Below are 25,926 nucleotides of genomic sequence, written 5' to 3' on the forward strand. Positions count from 1 at the left end.
CTATCCAGACTCAGAATCGTTGGTCAGAATCTTGATCTCAGCTTGAATTAAAAATATTTTCATCTTCCATATAGTTCTGATAATATATTTCTGGATAAGAAGAAATCTAATTGGTGTAGTCAATAATATAATTTCCTTATTGATATGTAACTATAAGGTGTTTGTATGTATTTTGATCAGCAATATAAATTGGAAAATAAATAGTAAAGTATCAATGTATGCACCTTTAAATTTGACTTTTTTAACATAAGATAACAGTTTTCAATTTAGTATTGTTGAGCTACTCAGTGTTTTGAATTCAATTGATTGATTCATTCCATAATTAGTGTCCGTATGACAACCATAGAAAATTTAAAATTCCGTTATCGACATTGAGTAGTTTTGTTGTTTAATTTGCAGCTGAAACTCCTTAAAAATGTCTAGAACATTATGGTGATGCTGCTTTATTATAACCCAAATGTTAATGTTGGTTCCAAAAAGCAGGTATTTTATGCCAAAATTTTTTTTCTCATTGAGTTTGAAATAATTTCAAAACAATTAATTCAAACACATATTGGATAATAATGCAGTCCACACTCTCAGTGGACTTTCAGACGTCATAGCTGTTGATGAGTCAACAATTTCCAGACGTTCTCATGCAAGATATTAGGTGCGAATGTAGAGAAAATGGCTACCACCGAACTTAATAAAAATGAATTTTCTGACATTTTCAATATCGCTGTTGTGTCATTTTTTGTCAGAAAGTGAATAATATTTTGTGGCGTATTGTCATTATGATTGTGAAGTAGATTTATTATGACAATTCCAGAATTATGAGTTGGTTCAGGAGAATCATGCACATCGACAGTATAGCAGAATATTCATGCCGTAAAGTATTGCTGTACAGATGATAGGATCAGCAAGGCATATGGTATTACCACCTGATAAAAGTCAATTAAACGGTTACTGCAAATGTTTAATGGCGAAAACAAAATGCCGATGCCAATTGAAAAAATTGAATGCGGTATTATCCCATAAAAGAAGAAACAGCATGAGCGAGTTACAGACTGTATCGAATGTCGATGCAGTTCGAATGGTGAAAATAAATCGTAGATTAGAATCGTTAATGCTATCTAACCGACATAGTTCTTGCGATACGGTATTGTCATGTCGCTAGAACGATAAGAGAACGTTAAAATAATGGAAAATCATTATTATTTGATTAATACATATTGTGCCGATTTTTCTTAATAAATAAATGATCAGTATACATGAAAGCACCTAATATATTTAAATATGAAAACAACATGATTCTTTTTAATTCATTACATCTAACTAATTAGCTTTAATTGTATATAAGACATATTCGGTTTTACTTAACAAAGAAACAAACACAAATTTCATAATACTCATGATTTCAAGCAAAAAGGACTTTAATTGTTAATTTATCCTTATGGACAAAAACATACGTACACCATTAACTAATTCGAAATGTTTCCACTGATTGAGAATCATACATTGTTACTAAGCAGCCCAGGTCAATTAAGAAAGGAGGAATATTCCGAGGCAATTATAATTGAATTATGTATTAACTTTTAGAAAAATGTAACGTTTATTTTTGTATAGTTTAGCGGTCTAATTTATTAGTCCATTTATCTCTTTTTGGAATATTTGTGACATGGGAAAATCATTATGACAAGAGACAATATAAAATATTATATTGTATCGAATGTCTTGTGGCGCCATAATACATGGCTAGCAAAATGCATGTTGAATCGGCTCGTTGTCGATTGCTCCAGATAATGGAGGTGCAGGTATTGTTAGATGGTGATGCTATGGCTAGATGAAGCGTGGAAAGTGTCATAAAACTGAAAAAGGCACGAGACTGTTGAATATCCTAGTATTTTTAGAATCCGTGACACACGTGTTTCATCTGCGTGGAGCGTGCTAGCTGGTGTTTTTCCCTCCTTGATAATCTGAACGAATCAGGATGCAAAAAAGGGTTCCTTGAACCAACCCTCCCAGCCACCACCAAGAATCTGTGGGAGGGGCTTCAGCGATAAAACATGATATATCCACAATGCTCACTGTGGCTGTGAATCGAAATTAATAACAAAAAGAAACAGAACTAATCAGAATAAGAACTAATCATGAACAGAAATAAACAGTTAGGTGTCAAGAATTAGGGTTAGAAACAGAACAGACAAGTGTCAAGAAATATCACAGGCAAACGGTCAGAATCAAGAATCAGTTAACAATAAATCAAGAAGGGCGATTTGCGTGAGAGACTAACTCACAAAAGCAGAATTTCCGTTCAAAGAAAACATTCACAGAACAAGCTCACATGAAGCAAAACTGTAGAATTCTTATTAGTCTATTATTTTAACCAGCAGTTGGGCCCGAGGACAGAATCGATACTAACAAAACCAGACATCCGATTAAGTCATTTTAAGCACATTTCATAATTCTCTTCACCATAACGTACCGATTTTTATACTATTTTCTACATTTCACTTTTCTTACTTTATATATTTGTTATAATATTCGTTTAAATAAATAAACTTGTCTTTGCGCATTAATTTACGGAAAGAAGAGAGAAACTAAATTGATACTTTTACAACATTATTTTCTCTTCTGGGACATAGGGAGTCACAAGGAACAGGGAACGACGCTAATGGTAGCTAATTCTAGGCAATCAGAGAAAGTTTTAAAATTTAAAAAGCTGTATAATATAGATACCCACATACCACACTGAAATTCTGTAAAGGCGTGATATTAAGTAGGGACTTGTCTGTGCGTAAGGATGAAGAAATTTTGCAGGGTTTTACATCACAGGGAGTATAACATCGGTTAAGCGGATTGTTTCGAGAAAGAATGGAGATAACAGAGAAACCAACAGTTTCATCCTTACCTTCAGAAAAGATCATATCCCCCATAGGATCAAAGCGGGATATCTTAGTTTGAGAGTTAGGCAGTATATACCGAATCCAATGAGATGTTATCAGTGTTAGATATTTGGACATGTGTCCATTAACTGCACGTACGCACCTACTTGTCCCTCCTGTGGGAAAAATGCGCATAGTGAAAATGAATGTTGCCCACCGCCTCATTGTGTAAATTGTGGCCAGGTGTACGCTCCAAGATATAGGGGATGCCCTGTTTATAAAGAAGAATTTTTGATACAAAGAATTAAGGTACAGAAAAAAATCTCATATTTTATGGGCAGAAATCTAGCTAAGCAGCAACAAGGAAAAACACAAACTTTGCGAATGCTGTCAAAAAGACTTATATTACCATAGCCACCCAATGTGATATGGACAAAAAAGAACTTAAGGTAGCACCTACATTGAAATAATCCACCTCCACTCGTGGAGCTCTCACAACTAAGGATAAAACCCCTATTGAAAGCACATTGGCAACATATCAAGGAGCCCCTCCTCCATCACATCGAAGATCTTCCCCGGCCCGGGTTACCTCGGGTGGGGGGGATCGATCCCTTTCCCATCCTACTACTCTCCCCCATTCCCATTCGTCCCAATCTTCATCTCAACGGAGAGGGGACACCCACATAACCAGACAACGGTAAAGAAACGCAGATTGCCTCCGAAAATAGTCAGAACATCATGCCTGGATCCTCGCGTGGCTCCCCTCCACCAAGCAAGAAAAACACATACCACAAAAAAGATCACTCAAAGTTAAGCACAAAAAATAGATCTTGGAACGATATGGACATAGAGACGTAATAACAACGTATACAATGTCCATCATTATTCAGTGGAACATTAACGGATATACAAGCCATCGATAGTCTTTCTCCAAGAGACCAACTTATCCCCTACTGAGCCCAACAATTGTGCACGTCCTTCTGGACCTGTTGCAATCTTAATCCGTAACAACATATATGTAGAAGAACCAAACATAGTAATGGAACTTGAAGCGATGGCAATCAGAACACATCTAGCAGGAAGAAACTTAACACTATGCAACCTATATATGTCTCCATCAGAGAATGTCGACATAACGAATTTTAATGATATTATAACTCAATTACCAAGCCCCAAAATCATAATGGGAGACCTCAATGCACATTCACCTGAGTGGGGATCGTCATTTTACAATCAAAGAGGCCGATGGCTGATGGAGGAAATTGACAAAAATAATCTATACATAATGAATGATGGGTCACCCATATTTGTATCGGCCTCTTCAGGAACCTTATCATGTCTGGATCTGGGATTATGTTCTCCATCACTGGTAGGGTTGGCGAGATGGACCACCATCGCTGACCCGCATGATAGCGATCATTTCTCTGCTTTGATAGAACTAACAGATTCAAAAAAAAGATCACCTACAACAAGGCTGAGCATTAGAGCCATAAACTGGGACAAATTTAGATCGCAAATGAAAATCGAAAAAATTTCCGAGGACGTGAACACTAGTGTGGAGGAATTTACAACCTCTATCATAAGAGCGGCCAAGGAGTCCACTCCCGCAATTACTACAGGAACAAATAGATTACCAGTACCATGGTGGAACAAGAACTGCGCCAGAGTTATAAAGGACAGAAGAGAGGCTCTCGACCGGTTTAAAATAAAACCAACTGAATATTTTGTAAATTACAAAAAAACAAAAGCAGTCGCCCGGAAAGTCATAAGGCAATCGAAGATCAACTTCTATATATATATATTACATCCTTCTTGGCTGATAGATATTATCGGGTTAGAGTGAATGGGGTGATATCATCATCTTATCGTCAGACCAGTGGGGTTCCACAGGGTTCCTGCATCAGCCCACTGTAGTTCATTGTCGCTATTAACTCGATTAATCAGGTTATCCCACCACACACCAATGCTCGGATTTATGGAGACGATATTATTTATCATAAGAACTCGGATCACAAATATAGCCAACATCTTCTACAGAATTGTTTCAATAAAGTACCAAATTCGGCCAACAAAAACGGACTAAAATTTTCTGTCGAAAAGTCTGTAAACCTACATTTCTGTAGACGAAGGAATGGCCCACGGATGGCTGCGCTGACGTTGGATGGTAAGAGTTTAATAAATAAACCGGAACATACATTTCTTGGATTATTATTTGACCACAAACTAAACTGGATCCCTCACATAAATTACATAAAGGGAAAATGCTTAGCAGATATTCTACTAATGAAGACTCTCTCCAATCACTATTGGGGTGCCCATAGAACCTCACTGAGTAACATATACAAGACATTAATTAGAAGTAAACTAGATTACGGATGTCAATGTTACATCACTGCAGTTCCTTCCTATGTTAGGAGACTTGACCCAGTTCAGAATGCCGCCTTGAGAATTATACTATTAGCATATCACATTAGTCCGGTTGAGAGCCTTCAATGTGAGGCAGAAATTCCATCACTTGGATCACGACGAGAGCTCCTTCTCATGAACTATGCAAGCTCCCTCAGATTTCATCCACAGCTGAGTCAGTTCGACTACTAAACAAAAGAATATATTAGCTATTCCATAGTAAAACAGGTCTTCGCCCAGACAATTGAGGGGATACTTACCCAAATCACTTCACTATTTATACGGATGGTTCTGAACGGGGAGATTTCTTTAGTACCGCATATACTTCAAGACTGTTGGAAGAGCACTAGCATTTTTTCCGCGGAGCTCTTGGCCATTTATAAGACCCTATCTGCCCTGAATGGTCGGTCGGTGGGCGCACCAATACTTGTGGTATCAGACTCAATGAGTTCTTTAGACAGTCTGATTTCAGTAAAGAGAGTCCACCCTCTAGTTATAGCTACCAGAGAGCTACATACAGCACTGGAGAGGAGGTGAGTAAGAATAAATTTTATATGGGTTCCCTCTCATAGGGAATTCCCGGTAACGATAAAGCCGACTATCTGGCAAGCAGAAAGGAAGAGTCAATCAAACTGAGCGTTCTCTTCAGTAAGGAAGAAGCTAAAACACATGTAAAAACTCTATACAAAAAATTAGATCAACTAAATGGGAATATCCTTATGAAAAATAACAAGTTGTGGGAAATCAAGGGAGCTTTTCACCAATCTCCTAATATTAACAATCTCAACAGGTTCCAATAGAGCATCCTTGCTCGGCTGCGAACTAATGCACGAGCATCTGTTAAAAGGAAGAGGTCCCCCACAATGTGACGAATGCCAAACACAACAGAGCGTCAAGCACATCCTCCTCGAGTGTGAAAAGTTTGAGGTAATGAGACAGCAGCTCGGAATGCCAAGATCATTAAAACAACTGGTCCAACCCAAGTACTTGGATATGCTTTTAAACTATTTAACGGCCGCTGGATTGATACAGCTTTTGTAATTCTTCTCTATTGTAATTGTTTTAGTATATTATTTTTGAATGTCATTTATGTACACTTTATTTAAAAATACATTGTAATTCGGCCCTAAATAGCCCAAGAGGCTGATGGGCTTTTAAAATAATAAATAAATAAATAAATAATCTTGATATATTAATTATTTCTTTTAAAGCTGAAGTATCAAAAGGCGAAAATCTTTAATTCTGTTCTGTTCACAAAAAGATGACGCCGATTTTTTGATCAACCTAGTCTTAAAACTAAATAAAATACAATGCTTTCTTAAAATATTAATTGTTATAAATGCTGCGTTTTGTTATAAATATTTTAAAATCGACATCATTTTTAATTAATTGATTTATTAAATTTAGCCGAAAGGGTACTATCGAACTTTTCTGAAAACCCACATATAGCAATAAGACAGGTGTAACATTTTATTCTATTAGGCCTAAAAATTAAATTCTAAGTGTTTACAACAGGCGGTATTGCTGTGTATTAATTCGCGTCGGATACATTTGTAACCACCTCTATGTTGAAGCCTCACTTGACAGGCTTCACTTTTTAGTATGTGTCATTTCGTACTTAAGTATCTGATTATTTTATTTTTTTTCTACAATTTGAAGAATAGTACGGCTGAAGGTTAATGAAATCTATTTGAAGGTTATAGCAATCACGCTCTGTTGATTTCAATATTTCAATATTGGCCTCGAAATTTTAAAAGTGTTGATTTTGATGCCGAAGACTAAGAACGTCCATTAGGCCAAAAAAATTTAAGACGAAGATTTGAGGGTATTTCTGGATGATGGCTCGTGTAAACCGCAAGAAAATATGCAGAATTGTCGGGCGCAACACAAGAAACCATTTCCAATCGCTTAAAGAACATGAGAATGATTCGAAAGCCAAGATATTTTCCGCCATATGAATTGAAGCCAAGAGACATTGAAAGGCGTTTGGTCATGTGTGAAATACTGCTTCAGCGGCAAAATCGGAACCAAAGAGGTACCAAAAAATGGGTCGATTCGTGGCTAGCCTCAAAAGATACATCGTTCTTTCGAGACGGAATCCGAGAATCCGAATTGCCGGAAAGATGGGAAAAAGTAGTAGTTATACACTTTGATTAAAATATATTTTACCGATCTTTCACAAAAAAATCCTTGAGAACTAATTTATAGGCCTATAAAATAGCAAACGTATAAAACAATTTTTATGACTTACCGGTAAAGTTGACATTACACTCCCATTTAGTGTATACTGAAAATACCCGACCGGCTGCATGCTCATTCCTAAATTACTATCAGTTTCTTTATCATCCAGCAACGAGACGACGGTGAAATTACCTTCAGCATCTCCATTTTGGTCTATAAAAACCTAAAATTCCGAGGGACAAATTGAAATTGGGAAAATCCTCTTATATATAAAAGCTTTCTAAGGAAGAGGTCTTGCCTTACTCACATATTTCAAATATATCAGAAAGTTATAATCTTAAGAATAGCTTAACTATGGCTAAATAACTAGACGTAATTTGTTATGACAAATCTACTTAGGTGAGCAAATTATATAAGAAAGGCTTTTTGTAAACAATGTCCTCTAGTTTTTAGTTTGTTACATTTGCTCTATGGTTTAAGGACATCCAAGTTAACGTACAGCCAAGTCAAAATGGCAAGGTGTGTTAAAATAAAGATCTTTAAATACAAAAATAATTCTTAGTCATTGGAAAGAAACAATTTTTTTGTCACTTACTTACTTGTACTGCCAACAATTAATAATTATTTCCTCACTCTAACACTACGCATTTAAAGATAGCGTAGTTAAGTCAGTGCTTGTGATGGTAGTTATAAACAAAATAATAGCCAGAAACTAGGACAAAAAGAAAGTGCGAGCCATGTTTGTGTATTATATCAGTTCTAGATATGTCAGTTGCACGCACACGCTCGATTTTCGGACAGTCTAGTCTGCCATTCAGTGCGAGATCATTCGAGATATTATGTATAATTTCGTTGTTTCATATTTTTTTCAATGAAACATATTCTTTTTGAAATACTTATATGCTTTTAATAAAACTGTCCGGTTTTGTGCATTTTAGTATTTAGTAGACTTCATTCTTTGTTGTGTAGTAAATGTAATATGAATGTTACAAAATCACGTTACACTGCTACATCTGTAACGATAATTTGAATTCAATACTTCCATTCAAATATGTTAAAACGCGTAAAGCCTTCTAGCTAATTAATCATCCAGCCTGGCCTATTCTGGTTACTCATATGACTAGCATGATAATTATCTCTGAAATTGTATAGTTAGTTTGCCAACTTATAGTAGTAGGGTTAGTTAAAGTTTTGTACTAGTTATGTGAAACAATTCGTCCTCATTGTGTAAAATTATTTGAAAATAATGAAGTTTGACGTTCGTTCACAGTTCCCATATTGATCACTTTTCCACAGTTTTCAAGACCACAATTCATAGATCTACCACAAAATGGGGTCGATTCAGTCGTTTCATGTTCGCAATATACATATATTATAATGACAGGAGACAATTTTTTGCATTAAGGGGGTGATATAAATATAAAATATATATAGTTCCAACAGGTCTACATGGTTTGGGTAATTAGAATTGGTACCCTAAATAACGTTTAGCACTACCTAATTTCTTTCTGTAGGGTTATTTAAAGTCAAAGCTCTATGTCAATAAATCCACTACTACCCATTGAGTGAAATAAAGGATTCAATGGTGCATTTACGTGAATTGTGAGACAACCTATGCAACCATGTCATTAATACAGCTTCAATAGTTCGGTTCAAAATGTAAAAGGGAGATGCGAATAAGTATAGCAAAAAAGAGATGCACGATCCAGATTTTGCTTAGATTTACTAAATATATAATTATTTAACACCCCCTTTATTAAATAAAATTGTTTCATAAAACCTATACATATTTAAAATAAAATGAGAATTAATAAATAATTAAAATATAATACATATTTAACACTTACATCATAACCTTTGATGGAATGATATGATCGATTTAAAATTTTATTCAATATTGCTGTTCCATTAGAAGGATCTTCGCTATTAGCATATACTTCCGTCAGTGCTTTAGCATAAATCAATACAGCGTCATACAGATAAGCCGCTTCAATTGGTACCTGAAAAAAATTTTAACGTTATATTATAAAAAAAATTAAATTTGCCTTTCTAAAATTACTTTATTAATAAAGGATTCAGGAAACAAAAGATGTCAGTTTTTACAATGTTTTTTAAGGCGAATTTACTCATATAATTTGCAAACACTAATCAATAACATACATGCTTCAGTCAGTGGTTTTTTCCAGTTTTTGGTTAAAACTATAATATGGCAACTATGGAACTTCTGATATTTCTGGGTGAAAAACTGAAACGAATGGTTTATTGATTCTCCAGGCCTTCACCATGATCTCGGTCCCAAACTATCGTCAATTTTGATTCATTTCAAAATCGATTGATCCCTATTCACATGTAAACTAGAACACCCTTATCTTCGTTGTAATTTTGAAGCCAATCGATCTTATTTGTACATCCAGTTTAAACACCAATATTATTTTATGGCCGATGTTAAGTTCCACAAAGATATGGCTGGATGAAATATGGTGGTCTCCATCGATATTTTAAGGAATATGTTCGACCGTCTTAACGATAGAATAGTTATAAAGAGATTTTTTTTAACATCGAGATTTCCGGAATGAAAATTAGAGATCCATTTCAGACATTGGCTTTCACTCAAGCAATTATTACCAGACACAATTAAACAATAGACCTTTCGTGGAAGAGGGAGTATGATGTTTCATTATGCAGGTATCTCTTTCTATCTTAATGGGTACAGATAATTTCAGTAGATAGGTGTATTTCTGTTTTGACATTATGAAATTTACAAACTTGATACGCTGTAGAATTATATATAGCTTACATTCCAATGACTTCAACTCTTATTTGTATTTGAAAATACAAATGAGCTAGATAAGTTACCTAGTTAGTCGTATCCCAGTAAACTTCAAATAATGTTTTCTCAAGTGGATGACCCAATTTTAATTACCTCACCTAGGAAATGCCTAGGAGAAATTATAGATTCACGTCTTTGAAGTGTCCTTCAAGCTTATATCTATACCGCAGATGTACACTCATATATCATATACTAAACCCGGTTATGTGCTTTAAGTGCTAGAAGTTCGCTCACAATGTCTTGACTTTCGGAGGTATTTTACTGTAATATGCAGTGAATGTCCCCATTATAAATAAGAGCAAGTTCAGAAATTTAAAGTATTAAAGAAACTGTCACATAGATATGTAGAACTGTTGATAAAACACTCAAGAGTAGCACCATTCCATTGTCATTCTATTCACCATTCTAGAAAAACAAATAAAAACGCCTATACAACGCACAATCAGTTCTGCTCCATACCCAGAATATTTGCATCTATAATGTTTATATCCCCCATTTGCTTGCCTCGAAGTCCAACTTAAGCGATCTTCTTCAGAAGGTTCCTCAATAGTTCTGATCCACCTAGAGCCATCCATTTCCTACAATTTCACAGTGGGCCCCATCTTTCAACAGGCCATAGTTGAGGACCCTCAGGGAAAAAATAACTCTCGTAGGGTGTTGATACCTCCTGGTACAAAGATAGATCGGCTAACATAGTTCCTATTAATATTGATTCCCCTATAGGTGCTTCTTTTGGTTCATATGCTAAAAGATTTCTTACGTACGATAACGATAAGCTCATATATTTGCTTTCCTGTTATAAAGATGCTGCCTATGGGCCGAACTGCATCAGAATATCTCTCATTACGAAACAAGTTATAAGTTGCTTCAATTGCTTAATTTATGAAGCTGAGAGGAATGTGAAATTACGATCAAGATTAGCTCAAAGCTATTTCTAACATAGATAGACTCATGTTTGTGGGTTCAGTCTAGAAAGAAGTGTGGACCACCTACGGATATTCGAAAATTTTGTATAAATGTTGAGAGAGACCGTATGGTACTAGAGCCATGTTCCCAACTACATCGATGGTGGAAAACAGAATCGTAAGCGATTACGGCCGTTGAGTTATGAAGACTTATTATCAGCCCTATGGATATGTTAAAGGTGATTCTTTAGTGAATATAATATTTTCTGATAATATTATCACATTGAGAGATGTAAATATTTAAATACATTTTTCTATGCAGCAAATAAGATTCGGATGAAAGCGGCAGAACTACTACCCATCACATATAATTAGACGTTAACAGCCTAACCTGTCAGCTTGTGTATGACTAACTTGGAGACTTTCCCAGAAAACAAACATTCAGTCTGACTACCGTCGTTAGTCTTAAATGAACTGGGAATTATCTACTTCTCCAGATCCGGGTTTAGAACATTTGTCGTAACAGTAGGGAAGGACAGTGTCGCCGTCTGAATTATTTTTAATCTTTATTAACCTAGAATTATTTTTACTGATACTTACCGATATACTCTCAAATATTTTATGATGATAGGGAACACAGAATGGTGGTTTTGTAGAGAATTCTTTGATCTTTCTTCGAAATTCTCTGTAAAAAATATTTAATTTTTATCAATTGAAAAGTCATCTGGCACAATGGAAAGAGCTCAAATAAATTGTATTTTGTGAAAGGACGTTAAAAAATCTAAAAGGTTATAAAGTGGTTGTAACTAAAACATAGAACTTTTTCCATGTTAAGTTTGAACATATAGTCCTCGACCTCGCTTGTCATAGGAGGTGCGGCAGTACCAATATATTCAGAATCAATAATCAAAATTATAGCGCTGTTTAAAGTATAAGATTTGAATTTTCACTAAATCAAATTAAAATTAGAATTACTAAACAAAAGTTATTTATTAGTTACAACATTTTGTCAGAACTTTTATGGTATACAAAAATAACTTGACCCATAGCTTACAAAAAAATCTAGTTCGAAAAATATTAATAGCAGAACCTCATATTCGATAACAAAAATAAAGATATTATGCTCAAAAATTATATAATATTGAATAACATTTTACGTATAATAGTTTACTATAACGATTATAGCATAATACAATTCCCTGAAGATTCTCTACAATAAAAGTTTATTCGATAAATATTTTAAAATGCTTTTAAACATGTTTCATGCAAATATTGCTTTTTGTGTATAAATTGGAATTACTATTTCTTATACAGTGGTTAATTTCTCGGTTTTGTAACATATAATATGTAATATAAGATGTCATTATTCTTCTGGCATTAACTGGAGACTAGATATGTTACATTTCGCAAAAATCACAGCGCTATAGATTCATAATTTTCTATGAAGTGTTTTTAACGTGAAGTTCTGTGCCTGAAGGCACAAAATTCATGGCACGCCTTACTTTACATGTTTCATCAAAAGAAAAGCTGCTGAAAACATCGGCAATTGAAAAGTGGTGATTTAACCAAATACTCCTGAATATGCGGAATTTCAATAGTTATTGTGTGTAGAAAACAGATTCAAAAACAGATGGCATATATACAGCAACAAAAGTTGAATCCAGTGGACCTGAAGATGGGTGCCGCATGAATTGAATCGCACAATTAGAAAATCGAAACATCGTTAGTGGCATGCTGCTTCAAAAGCAAAATAAACATGCTTTGGTCGTAAAATCATTCTCAGGGTCTGATGGGACCAGGTTGCTATCGTATATAATGAACTGTTGAAACCTGGATAGGCAGTTAATAGTGAATGCTATTGATAACAAATAGACAGTTTGATCTGTCAATTGATCGGAAAACGTTCACAATACGGTCGAAGACATGATAAGGAGATTTTTCGGTATGACAACGCACTGTCTTTTACAGCAACACAAGTCAAGTGTTGAAATCACTTTAATGGGCAGCATCGGCCTTATTCTCCTTCCATCCGATTACCACCTTTTCGCATCAATGGGCACGCACTTACAGAACAGCACTTTTTTAACGCCGATTTTAAAGAAGTCGAAAATAGTTTAAATGAATTGTTTAGCTTAAAGCAAAAATTTTTCCTTTAGAATGGCATCGAAAAATTATCTGAGATATAAGCAAATATATAGCTTGCATGGCCAATACTTTAAATAAATAAGTTTTAACTACCCATTGTATATAATGTCAGATCATAGCAATATTTAAGTCTTACAGTCCGTAGAATTATTTACAGAAGAAACGTTTGAAAAAGTCGGATTCTAATCTTGATTGTAACATGTCCCCTTTTCTACATATATACACACCTATATTGATGTCCAATGTAAATAATACAAAGCAGTACGACAAATGCAACAGAAACAGCACTCATTGCTTTCTGCATCTAATATATTCCTCCATAAAATAGGAGAGTACAACTTTTTTATCTACGCAAAACTCAAAACTGAAACTTAAACTTTTCAGTTTAATTATTGCTTGCTCTTAGCTTGTTACTTCGCGGGCTGTTTGAAGACTAATTTCTGTAAATTTTTATAAATACCAATGGATTTTTTCTTTCACCGAATTAGATATTACACCTTCTGGTGAATGGCAGTATAGTTCTTTTTTCGAAGGAAGTGTGATATTGAACTATAAATAAAAATTGTCAAACAACTTATAATATGTGAATCAAAATGAGTGGCGAATTTTCGGCCTCAGTAAGTTTTTAGGTCATACAATAAAGGTGAAGGGGAATCTAGTACTCCTGTGTAGTAAATATATCAATATATTAATACTGTAGTGACCTTGAGGCATGTCGAATTTTACATCGTGAAATAACGGTTTACAAAATACCCAGAAATATAATTCCAGATATTGAACACGGGCGGGGTGGCAGCAGTGCCAACTAGAACCCGATAACAAATAACCGGCGGCAACCTCGAGACATTTATCTGGTATGTTATAGAAGGGTATTTCGAGTCATTCAGTGCTCAATCATCGTTTGGTTTAGACGTGCCACAATCGACTGCCCAAGCCTCGTCACAGGTAACACCGGTGCCATCCGTTTTATTTAATTGTATTTTTCACATTTTTATATATCCAATAAATAACGGTCAGATAATGTAAACACCACAGTTTCATTTCGTTTCACCTCCATTCACCGAGCCACATCATTTCCCCTAAAATATTAACTCAATTAAGATACAAGGGCGCAAGGGTATTTTACCTTTTTTATCTATACTTTAGATCTTGTACTAAAAAATAAACTGAAACAATGGAGTATAAACAGTTTATTATTATACCTATGATTAACTATTAACTATTACTATATAATATTTATACCTAATAAATAAAGTAAAGCTTGCGTGATGAGCAGTAGGTAAATTATCTTTCCTTCTCTGTTCTGCGTCATGGTAATCTATTTTAGAACAATAAGCCATCGTATTGTCCATCTTCTAAAATGCCTGTTTATATTTTAATAAGGGAGCTTTAATTTGTGGGTGGAAGTGCTATTTCTCTACATTGATATGTTGTTGAAATTGGGGACGTCGCATGCCTTATTACCTATATTGACTTATATCCTGCCTTACTGTTTACGCATTTGAATGCAGATACCAGTATATACCTGTTGTTCATGCTCTGAGGCATATTGACATTTAACATGTTTCTTAAAGCTTTGTTCTGAAAGCTTTTAAATATTGTGTTTGCTTGCTATGTCCCATAGTTGAGTGCAGTGTGTCTAGATTGTCTCGATCATGATGAGAGTCGCGACCTATTAACCAATTCACATTGCGGAACCTCCCGTCGAGTTGTTTACGTTTAGTCCAGATGTGCCTTTACCAAGTTAATCTACGGTCCAAGTAATTTTCATATTCCGCTTGTGTGATGATTTCGTTATACACTTTTATCCACGGACAGGTTTCTCTTAGAGTGTAAATAACATGAGTGGACATGGTTTGGCCTTCCTTCATTCTTTATTAATTAACCCATTTCTCTATTTTTTTAGATGAAATTGGAATTAAAACAAGGACGACAGTGTCGTCAGCGTAGGCCGTAGTCATTGATATCCTCACTACTCGAAAGGGCCGCAATATAAGATGTAGAATACCGGTCCTAATACGCTGCCCTATGGAATATCCGAGCAAGGGATTCCGAAAAAATATCGATATATCGATACATCAATATTGATTTCCAAAGTGGTTAAAAAAAATTATGATATCAATAATAAAAACATCAAATATCTCGTCGAAAACTGAAGGAAAATTACGCCTATTGTATCTTATGAACATGTCTAACGGTAATTATTAAAATAAATAAAGCATATACTACAACAAATAGAAATAGATTTTTGAGTAATATTCAGTGTAGTCAGCTTTCTTAATAAAAAATAATTGTTAGATGTCCTAGGTTTTAGAATTAAAACTTAATTACCTTCACTTCAAATATAAACTGTTCATAACCAGGCCTGCCCAATTTCAATATCAATGCGCCCTTTACAACCCGTTATAAAATTAACTTAAATATGACATCTAAAAAAGGCTGCTAACAAATGTACAGCTTTTATCTTTAATAGAACTGTTTTATTTCAGGCTCTAAACTCGATTTACTAGAGTAAAATTAAAGGTTTTTTGTTACCCGTACGAAATTTCATTAGCCGTCGATTTATTTATTCTGAACAAAATAGTCTTTTTAAATGTAATTCATATTTTCAGGTCATTCGAAGCAGCTTTTACATTAGTTTTTTTTGTCATTGAAGGAACAACATTTTGCTAACATTATAGGTCAGATAAAAAAATTAATGTTTGGAGGTTTAACAAAAACTTAAACAGTTGTATAATACTTAAATAGTTGAATAATGTACTCAGACTTACAGTACTTCAAATGTTATAAAGCCATGTTGGTATGTTTACGCTTTCATGTTCATGTAAAATATCGTCTCGTGTTTCTTCAGAAATTATATAATTTCCTTGCTGACCTCAGGTATCCTTATTTTTGTTGATCTATTGGCTTTGAAATTTTACCAAATGACTTCTGATATGCCGGTTTTATATTTAGCTTCCTTTTTTATTTATACTCACAACTTCACACCCGACATAAACATTGGTTATATTTCAACTGATACTCTAATTTGATTCAACTAACTTCATTAATATTTACACTCTATTTCTAAAACTCTCATTTTCCCATCAAACAGCTTATTATTGCTCTTAATTAACTAACGGTCAATTCTCTTGTAAAATATCCACAATCTGTCTCCTGAAGAAACCATCTTACTTATAAAACGTGCCCCCAAATTCATTCGCTCTCCTCCTTGCCCCACTACTAATCAAATCCCTTGATAAATCCTCAAACTTCAAAAGGAAACCCAAAATATTGAACTTAGATTCGCGAGAGGAGTAGATATGGAGATATGATAAAAATACTCGCCCAAAAAATAATGTTGTTATTATAGCTATTATATTATCTATAAGCCACTTGTTCTGTGCCTATCTATGATGCTAAGGACTGAGAAATTAAACGAGATTTGTACAAGCCAACAATATTATTATGACAGAAAACAATCCTAAGATGATCTAACTCTCTAAAATCTAGAGGCCTTCAGTTTTCTAGAAGACAGGGAGTTGATCAGTCTAAAACTCATCTGGAGGCTTTAGTCAATAAGTTTTATATAGCTGGCCAGAAAATTGCTATTTGTAACCTCCACCTACATCTTTACTTCAATTAAAATACAAATTTCAAATACTATCTCGCACCTATTTAGAATACGAAATACGAAATAGAAAATAGTTTCAAGTCGTAGAGCCAAAATACTAAATACAGTATTTTATTTATTTTTAATTAAAATTCAAAATACAAATTATGAAGAAACTAAAACTAAAAAATAATTAACTTTCATAAAAACTAGATTTTTAAATCAGACAAAGAGCTTCTTGTTGGGGCATGAATAAAACTTGCTAAATATAACAATCTTCAACAGTTATTTCATATAACACTTTAAAAAACCTATCAGATCTTATTCATAAGCTCTCTGTTAGTTGTGATGGAATAATGGTAAAATGCCTCAAATTATAATCCTGCAGTGGGCAGAAGTTTGACATAGTAACATTTGTTATCCTGAACGTAATGAAAAGCTTCAACAATTATATTCAATACTTCAATAAATTCCTTAAAGTGTTCTAGTTCTACAGACGAGAAAGTTTTACCCCTAACCGTCAGTCCGGAGGTTCAGAACGTTGGGTATCTTATCCTTTTCTATTATTGCATAAATTTCTTTCTTAGACCTACCCTACCCTAATAAATCAAAATGTAAAATTCTCAGGATATTCAAACGCAGCCACATTGAGGCAAGCAAGTACCCTCTGTTGCGTCGCTACAAAGATTGATATATTTAGTCTATAGGAATAATTCTCAACCGTGCCTGTGCCTCGCCAAAGAGACAAATATTCATCGAAACTCTAGGATGTTTCATTTTATCAATCACAAACAAATGAAATTCTACTGCTATTTAAAAATAACATAAAGATGATTCTTTCTTTACTTACCTTCCAATCATAAACTTATATATTTTTAGCAATGTCTATTTCAATTTTTATAGCATCTGCCTATCTATAATAAATAAATAATTCCTCGTATAATTACGAATATATTTGAAGCTGCACCTAATGATTGGACGATTTAGTGTCAATATATTCAATCACGGGCACATTGAAGCGTGGATTTTTTGCAACAAAATTGTGGCGAGTAATAAGTTCATTTCAACTGAAGATGCTAAAGCTATCACAACTTTGAAATCTTCTTTAAATCTATTTTTTCTTCTAATCATCAGGAGATGTTTTACTGTAGACCTTACTGTTTCTTATAGAAGATAAGAAAAAGTTATATTAGCCAAATATAATTTTGGCCAAACATATCTTGTACATAATTCCTGGAAACACGAAGCCCCTTTTCCATACATTTAGTAATTAGCTATGTAATATATTCTATAATTAACAGAGACGTAATTTTCTTCCTGCGAAACCAATTCCATGGAAATAAAAAAAATCAAATAGAGAAGAGATAATTTTGTTATTATACCTTTTAAAAATTTAGCTTATTAAAGTTAATTTTATAAGGGGTTCTAAAAGGGATACATTTAAATTAGGCAGATCCTGTAAAGCATTTTATGTATGAAGTAAATATAATTAAGATTTAGCCCTGGAAATAGCTATTAAAATAATGCTCTATAAAATTTAAGTTATTAAAAAAGTTATTTTACTTATTATAAAATATATACGATATTAGTCAAACTCACATAAATTAATTAATACAAATTATTTTAACTTTCTTGTTGAAAGGAATATAATATTTAATCACTTTCCTCTTTTTAGATTTCTTTTTAAATTAGCTGTATAACGGTCATTCAGATCTAAGATGTAACTTAATTTTATTCACAAAACTAAAGTTACTACTCCGAAATTTGTAACTGTTGAAGCAACAAGAGAGTATTAATAATCATCACAATCAAGACTAATAACCGCCTTCTTCGAGCGCTCATCTCGACAATTCTTCTGTATAGCTCCGAGACTTGTTACAGTCTTGCATATGTAAGTTTGAAGTCTTAAAAACAATGCTTAAGGCAAATTCTGCATTTTTCTCTCCGAACTCATATAAGAAATGAAGTAATTCATTTCAGATTCTAGAGTTACGGCAAAGTTAAAGAACAAATTCATAGACGTATATTGCGTTGGTTTGACATTTCTGTCCAGTAAAGGGTAAACTTCACAAACTACAGTGGCGAAATGAACCATTTGAGTGACCGTTTGAAAGACACAGTGAACAGCTGCTAAAAAACATCGAAAATGGATCAAGATCATTGAAAAAAATCTAAAAAATAGGAAATTAACATTGGCCGAGGTCAGAATCTGCGGCATATCGCCAAATGTGACGGAATTTAGTAAATAATGTTTTGTGAAGAAGTACTGCGGCACCAACAGTAGTGCATTGGTTGAGAATCTTAATACACTCTTCGAGTACTGACTATGGATTTATGATGAAGATGAAATTCATAATACCCTAGAACAAAATATCTAACTATATTCTGGTGAATTTTATGTAAATTAGCCTTCTTTTATATAAGATAATTACAGAAACTAGTGCTCTGCAATATTCATTTTAACGCTTGATAAACAAATTAACGTATTTATTATCTACAACATTCGGTTAGTGCTGTATTAAGAAATACATTTACTATCAGAAGTCAATACGATTAAAATTTATAGAAAAATCCGAACAACCTTTAGAATTACCTTTGGTAGAATGATATGGTATATCTCCAGAACCATATCAATCAATAACAGTCCTGAAGCAAGAACAAATTATCCTCAATATAAGCTTTAATCTTACCAAATTTCACGCCTCCAAGTGCCCCCGCTTCCTTCAAAAAGGATGGCAAAATTTTCACTAAGCCGATTAATATATATATTTATTAGTTCAATAAATCAACATTTTGACATAACACTTAAGTTTGTAACTTGTCATAGTTGTTTGGAATGAGCAATGTAGCCACCACAGACTTACAGATTTCCAACATTGATGTCCCTCTTATTGAAAAACCTTCGAGACGCTTATATAGAAAGTGGCACGAACATCATATAGCATGATCAGTGTAATTTTTAAAGAGAATATTCCAGAGTTTATATATGCAGCGCACGAAGTAACAAAAATAGGTGGAGTTTATAATAGACCTAAAATAGGCGTTAATACACTTTAAAACAAAATTCGATGCGCATCCAAAAATGCGAAGGGCACAACTTTGCCAAACAACTTCTTAAACATAATCTTTTATCGATATCAGATGATATATAATATTCATTCCGATGAATATTAGTGTATAAGATGTTTCATCAATTTTATAGGAATTCTATTTATTACTCAAATAATCCTATCTAAGCAGCTTAAAATAACGCTCTAAAACCACAAAATTTTAAACTAGCAAACTCTCAGTACGTAAACGATTATTTACTAACCACTACCTGATTGTTAAGGAAAGTATTCGGTTTCAATATTTTCCATGATACAACTCATATAAGTTTAGTAACGTCGATAAGCCCAAAAAATGGTATTGAATCGAAAAATGAAACTATTAATTTATTTAAGTTTTCAAGCCACTAAGATGTCTAAATGTAGCGCTGTGTGGTGCTGGTAATGCAAAATTTGCCAATATTAATACGATAAGGCCAATAGAAAGGATTATTTATATTCAAAGCAAGAAGCGTGGATCAAATAATAAATAAAAACTGCAGTTTTACTACAGAAACTATATATTTCTGGTACCGTACCATTCTGTATATACAGGGGATAGATAACATACTATGAACACCTGACATATACACAATATTTATTTGTTAATAAGGTGTTGAGCCATTTGGTTTTAAAATAATTGCAATTCTTATCCATACTTATTGGTCCATTATTATAACAAAACAACCATCAATTACTTTACTGATGTTGGAAATGAAAATTTAATAGACACGCTTTAAAACTGACTATACGGGTTCAATTATGTCGAAGCCTCGCGATGGTGCTGGCGAGGGAAAATGTTTGATGATATTCTGACGTTCCTCCAACCAAGATGGAATCTTTTTGGCTAGATGTTTGACAGCAATATATTTTAATGTAAGAATTTCATCATTGAGGATGTCGAGATACTCATTCACTGTAATCGGCCAATAACGTGAATGATAGAACCAGATAAATACCACGATACTATTACCCAAGTCATAATGGAACCTCCTTCAAGCTCGACTGTAAGAAGAAGGCTATGCAGTGTGATTCGTGGGATTTTTTTGTGGATCTCCATACAACCCGATCTTTTGTAGTAAACTATGAATCATCGGGTCATATCACATTCCTTCAATCCTCCAATATCCAGGATTTATGATCGTTACACCACATATTCCGCAGCTTGGCGTTGGCTTCTGTTATGAAGGGTTTCGTAGTCGCAGCCCTTCAATAAATGTTAGCTTTGTGGAGCTCCTACCGTACTGTTTTTCCGTCCTCTCTCGAAGTCATAGAGATGATATATTTCAGTTATCCCTTATATATAGTTTTAACCATCGCGGTACAAAGCGTACAATACACTATAATATAATCTACACACATGCATCGAATTATTTACACGAAAACACTTTTGCCGGCATACAACAAGATGCATTATATTGCATACTGTTTAAATCATTTTATCTATTATCTGTAAGTTAGTTCTTGCGATTAGCATGCGGCTGGTAATTCCATCATACCCGTATTACAATGTTCCTCTTTAGGTGTTTATTTTTCGTGTAGTGATAAGTGATTATATTTTAAAATATTATTTTTTTTTTTGCGATTTAGAAATTATTTTTAGATGCTATTTGCATCTCGGTGGATTCAAAATATTGCCGTTTCTTATTTCTGAAATAAGATACTTAATTAAAATAAATATAATTTCATATCTATAGATAGCTTCTGAATCCACCTCTAGCCTGCGGACATCCAGAGGGTGAGAAGAAAATCGAAGTTTTTTAATATTCTGAAATTGAAAAAACTCTCTAACTCTACTTAAGAGTATCAAAACTCTAAAAACCCACCCCGTAGCCTGAAAACAATGAAAATTTAGGTTGTAAAATGAATTCATCAAAGGCGAGCTGGAGGTACTATCAATTCTCTATATATTAGTTACAAGATGCCCAATGCGAGCTACGATAACGGATTGGTACGCCGCTGGTAGTTCCATCATACCTGCAGGGCGATCTTTCTTTTTTTAAGTGGTAAGCACCTTTCAGTCAGTTTAGAAAAAGAACAGATAGGCAGTATTATTGACGCCTCGGCTTTTGTGATCCGCCATCACCGCAGGAATCAATATTTATTATACAATATTAGTACCTGGTATTGCTATATAATGGTAAAATTACTCGTCACTTAAAGGCTGTTTATGATAATGATGCCATTTAACAGAACTACGGTAATAATAAAATGTATGACTACCTGTCTGTATTACCTTTTTGTTGATAGTTGTGATACTGGTGTCAAATTGACTATAATCATAAAGTACATATGCAATCAATGTCACATATAACAAACATTGCAAACTCGTGAATCACCAAAAGATCGTCGAATTTATGAATTAGTTCCATATTAAATGCATATCGTAATATTTATTTCTTCGGAAAATGTGGACGTTTTTGCTTCAAATCAATATCAAATATGTCCCTTTTTTGTTACCCTTTTCAAAATAATTGATATGAAAAATTTGGTTACATCCAAAAACACTGTGGCAGACAGGCAAACACAACTTGATAAGGAAACAACTTGTATTTTGTGATGTATATCTGTTTAGAAAAGGCGTAAAGTGTCTTTCGGTTTCTGGCGCGACGACTTCTTTTAGGCGACTTGAACGTTTGGCATCATTTGAACTGACAACACCACAATCAAATTATAATCTATCCGAAATAGCAGGGATCTCACATCATCAAGATGTATAATGTATTGCCTATTTCAAATTGTAAATTCGTTTTAACCAGACAATAATTTCCGTCTCATTTTATTCTAGTTAAAACTAGATGTTATGCTGTCTGATACGTTCGAACAAGTAACCGAATCAGCCTGCAAAGGTCGCCCAATTGTCGTCGTCCAAAAGCTGCACTGAATATTAGTATGGAAACTATGACTAAAACCTTTCATAAAAAGAAAAACAATGTACGTTTGAATTCGTCGAAAAGAATGTGACTACATACCTTGACGTTAGTTATATTCAAGATAAAATTTATGAAATGTATAAAAACAGTAAGTAGGTTTTTCAATATAAACATAATTAGTTGCATTTATTTCGGAGATAACTATTGGTATAGAGAGTATCCATAGAAAACTTGTTATCTTAATTTGTATATAGACAAAGATATTTCAAATTGGAAGACGGTAATAAAGAGAATGTAAAAACAAAAACTAAGTTTTGAAGATACTATATGAAAGAGTGGTAAACATAAATGAAATGTTCCATTGAGTTCTATGCAATTAACTCTTTTTAAAAAAGGGCTGAAAAAAGATACACAGTAGTTCAGATAGCTGAACAATATGGTCACAGATCATAATCTTCTTTCAAAGTAGAAACAACTAAAGGTGAGTATATAATTAATATAGCATAGTTGTAGAAAGTTGTACTGTAGAGTGTGAAATATGTATATACATCATCAGAATATATATGAGAATTTGGTTAAAATGTACCAAAGGAGAATTAATACTAAATATTTTGTAGATAGGATAAATGCATTAGGGAGAATACAGAGATTAAGTATAATTTTATCAAGAAAAATATACACAGGTTGTAACAGAACAAACTGAGGAGATATATAGTAATATCGGAATGACTCGACAAGAAAAAATAGGCAACAAAGGAATCAAGAACTAAATATAAAAAGGTAAATATGCTAATTAGGTGGATTGAACCTCTAGGTAGTTGGAGAATAATTTAATGTAAATATAATAAAACAATTAAAACCTACAAATTATTGTGCTATATAATTATTTGTAGTTTAAATCCTTTGATTATATATGTGTTAGATAAACTATAATGTTAAAATAAATTATATTCTATAAAGTTTTTTTATTCATCATTTTATTTACATGTGATATTGTTTTATATCAACGCCAAAGTAAACTAAAAGTCAAATTTTAAGATAACAACATTGCAGCGTTTTGCCGTCATAAATTGAGACGACGTGGGTTCACTAGTATTTTGGACAGACATATAATAAATCACTTATTTAAGATTAAAATGCATGGTAAAGGGTTCTCTCTCGTTCTAACGCAAATAAATCATAAACAAATAATACAAATAATGCAATCATCAAATGAAATTCACTAGTCAGCATTTGGAAGTTGTTTGTTATCAATAGCTATTATACACAAACTAAATGACGCAGTTTCTTCAATATGGCAATAGATAGCAGTTGAAGACTTCAGTGTTAGATATAAAGTTATTGTGCGCAAATTTCTGCAAAAATTTAAAAAAGTAACTGCTCCCGTATTACGGATTTGGCAACATGTGAATATTTTAACGGTTACTATGTTAATGTATTTCTCTACATGTTTTCCTTTCGTGTTATAAAAGTATATCTGTTCAACCTACCCTCGTAGTAATATTAATAACATATAATATTAAACGAGTCTCTTTCTTCACATGTTTTAATTAATTTTATATAAAATAACTAAACATATAATATAAAATCGAAAAATACAGTAGATTTCTCGAGTTTTAATCTACGATTATGTTTTTAGAAAACTTCGAATATTCAAACTAATTCATTTAAAGGGTTAGTGAATGGATGATGAATTTAAATCACGCCATGCTTGCTACAGATAATTGCTGTAGAGTTACAATCCGAGTAAGTTTTACGGTCGGGAACCCTTCCTTTTCAGTAAAATTGATGACTTTTAATCAGGAAAAAAGATAAAACGAAAATGCGAAAACATAATTTTTCATATACACTTTTTGCATATCAAATATCTAAATTATTTTCCGTAAATTTTATAAAGCTAAATATGAGCTAAATATTCATTATATAGGGCATTTTATATTGAAACTTTTTTTCAGCCTAAATGCGATTTCTATTGCATACGTATATTATACCGAAGAATGCTTTATCATGAAGCTAACAACGAATTCAGCTAATTTTTGGTGTTTTGGTATGCCAATTTCTGGCATCTGTATGGGGTAAGATTTTTCATTTAAACATTTTTATGTAGATATTCTAAACGTATATCATTTAATTACATTTTCTTGTTTCTATACTGTTGTTATTTTTAAATGCTTTCAAGCTTACATCTTCAAATGCTTTCGTTTTTCGATTTTTAACATGTCGTAAATATTTGAAACTACTCATGGCAAGATATACTCGCAGATTTTTCATAAAATTCTGCAAAGAGTTGATGAGCTTTTCTACAGCTACAGACTTCTTCAAATTCAAGAAAGTTACTGTTAATGATTCTTATACTATCAAAAAATTGAATAGAGAAAAAATATAGAAATAGAAAGATATGTTATAATATTTCAGTCATCATAATTTTCATTCACATTTTCATCATTTTGATAGATTTCATCAAATTGGTGTCTTGTTTCTTCAAACAACGATGAACTATAAATATTCATGTGATTACCATTTTTCGTTTTTCGGATATTTCCCATTGCATGTAAACATCTGGAAATTGTTTATTCATTAGCTTTTAAGCTCTCTGAATGTATTTGAGATTTTAGCTGAATTTTCACCCAATAAATCTTTAATAATTAATTTTTGTTCGAACTTTTTTAGTTCCCCAGGCCGTTATTTGTCACTGACAATAAAATCTCAACTTTCAAATCATTGAGATTAAGTAGAGCATCAACAAAAGTTTCCTAAAATGATTTATGAGCTGCGTCAAGCTTCTTCAAATCAAATAACAAAAGTAATTAATGTCGAAAATGCAATTTTCAGCATTCCATTATTGACGTCTGTTGACATTGAATAATTCTACAATGCTAATGGAAAATATTATTTTATGTAGGGAAATATGAAGACCATCGAATTCAACAGTCAGCTGTATTTGTTTTTGGTTTTTTTGTTTTGTTTTTTGTACATTGATATTTCGCATTTTCATGAATATGCATAGCTAATAAAAGTATATGCGTATATATATAATTTATTTT

General features: G+C 33.1%; 1 protein-coding gene across 1 annotated transcript in view; it reads right to left on the minus strand.

Moving 5' to 3' along the window:
* The window catches only part of Gyc32E (Guanylyl cyclase at 32E), a 330,290-nt gene that overhangs the window by 32,487 nt on the left and 271,877 nt on the right, over positions 1 to 25,926 (minus strand). The window contains exons 8-10 of the mRNA XM_076419392.1: positions 11,787 to 11,871; positions 9,299 to 9,451; positions 7,522 to 7,674 (exon numbers count right to left, since the gene is read on the minus strand). Coding sequence (XP_076275507.1) covers positions 7,522 to 7,674; positions 9,299 to 9,451; positions 11,787 to 11,871 — 391 coding nt within the window. The remainder of the gene's footprint in view (positions 1 to 7,521; positions 7,675 to 9,298; positions 9,452 to 11,786; positions 11,872 to 25,926) is intronic.

The sequence above is a fragment of the Rhynchophorus ferrugineus genome, unplaced genomic scaffold (genome assembly GCF_030347505.1).
Source record: "Rhynchophorus ferrugineus isolate W39M unplaced genomic scaffold, kcgeb_rfMv2 rfM1, whole genome shotgun sequence".
In the NCBI taxonomy this organism is placed as follows: Eukaryota; Metazoa; Arthropoda; class Insecta; order Coleoptera; family Curculionidae; genus Rhynchophorus; species Rhynchophorus ferrugineus.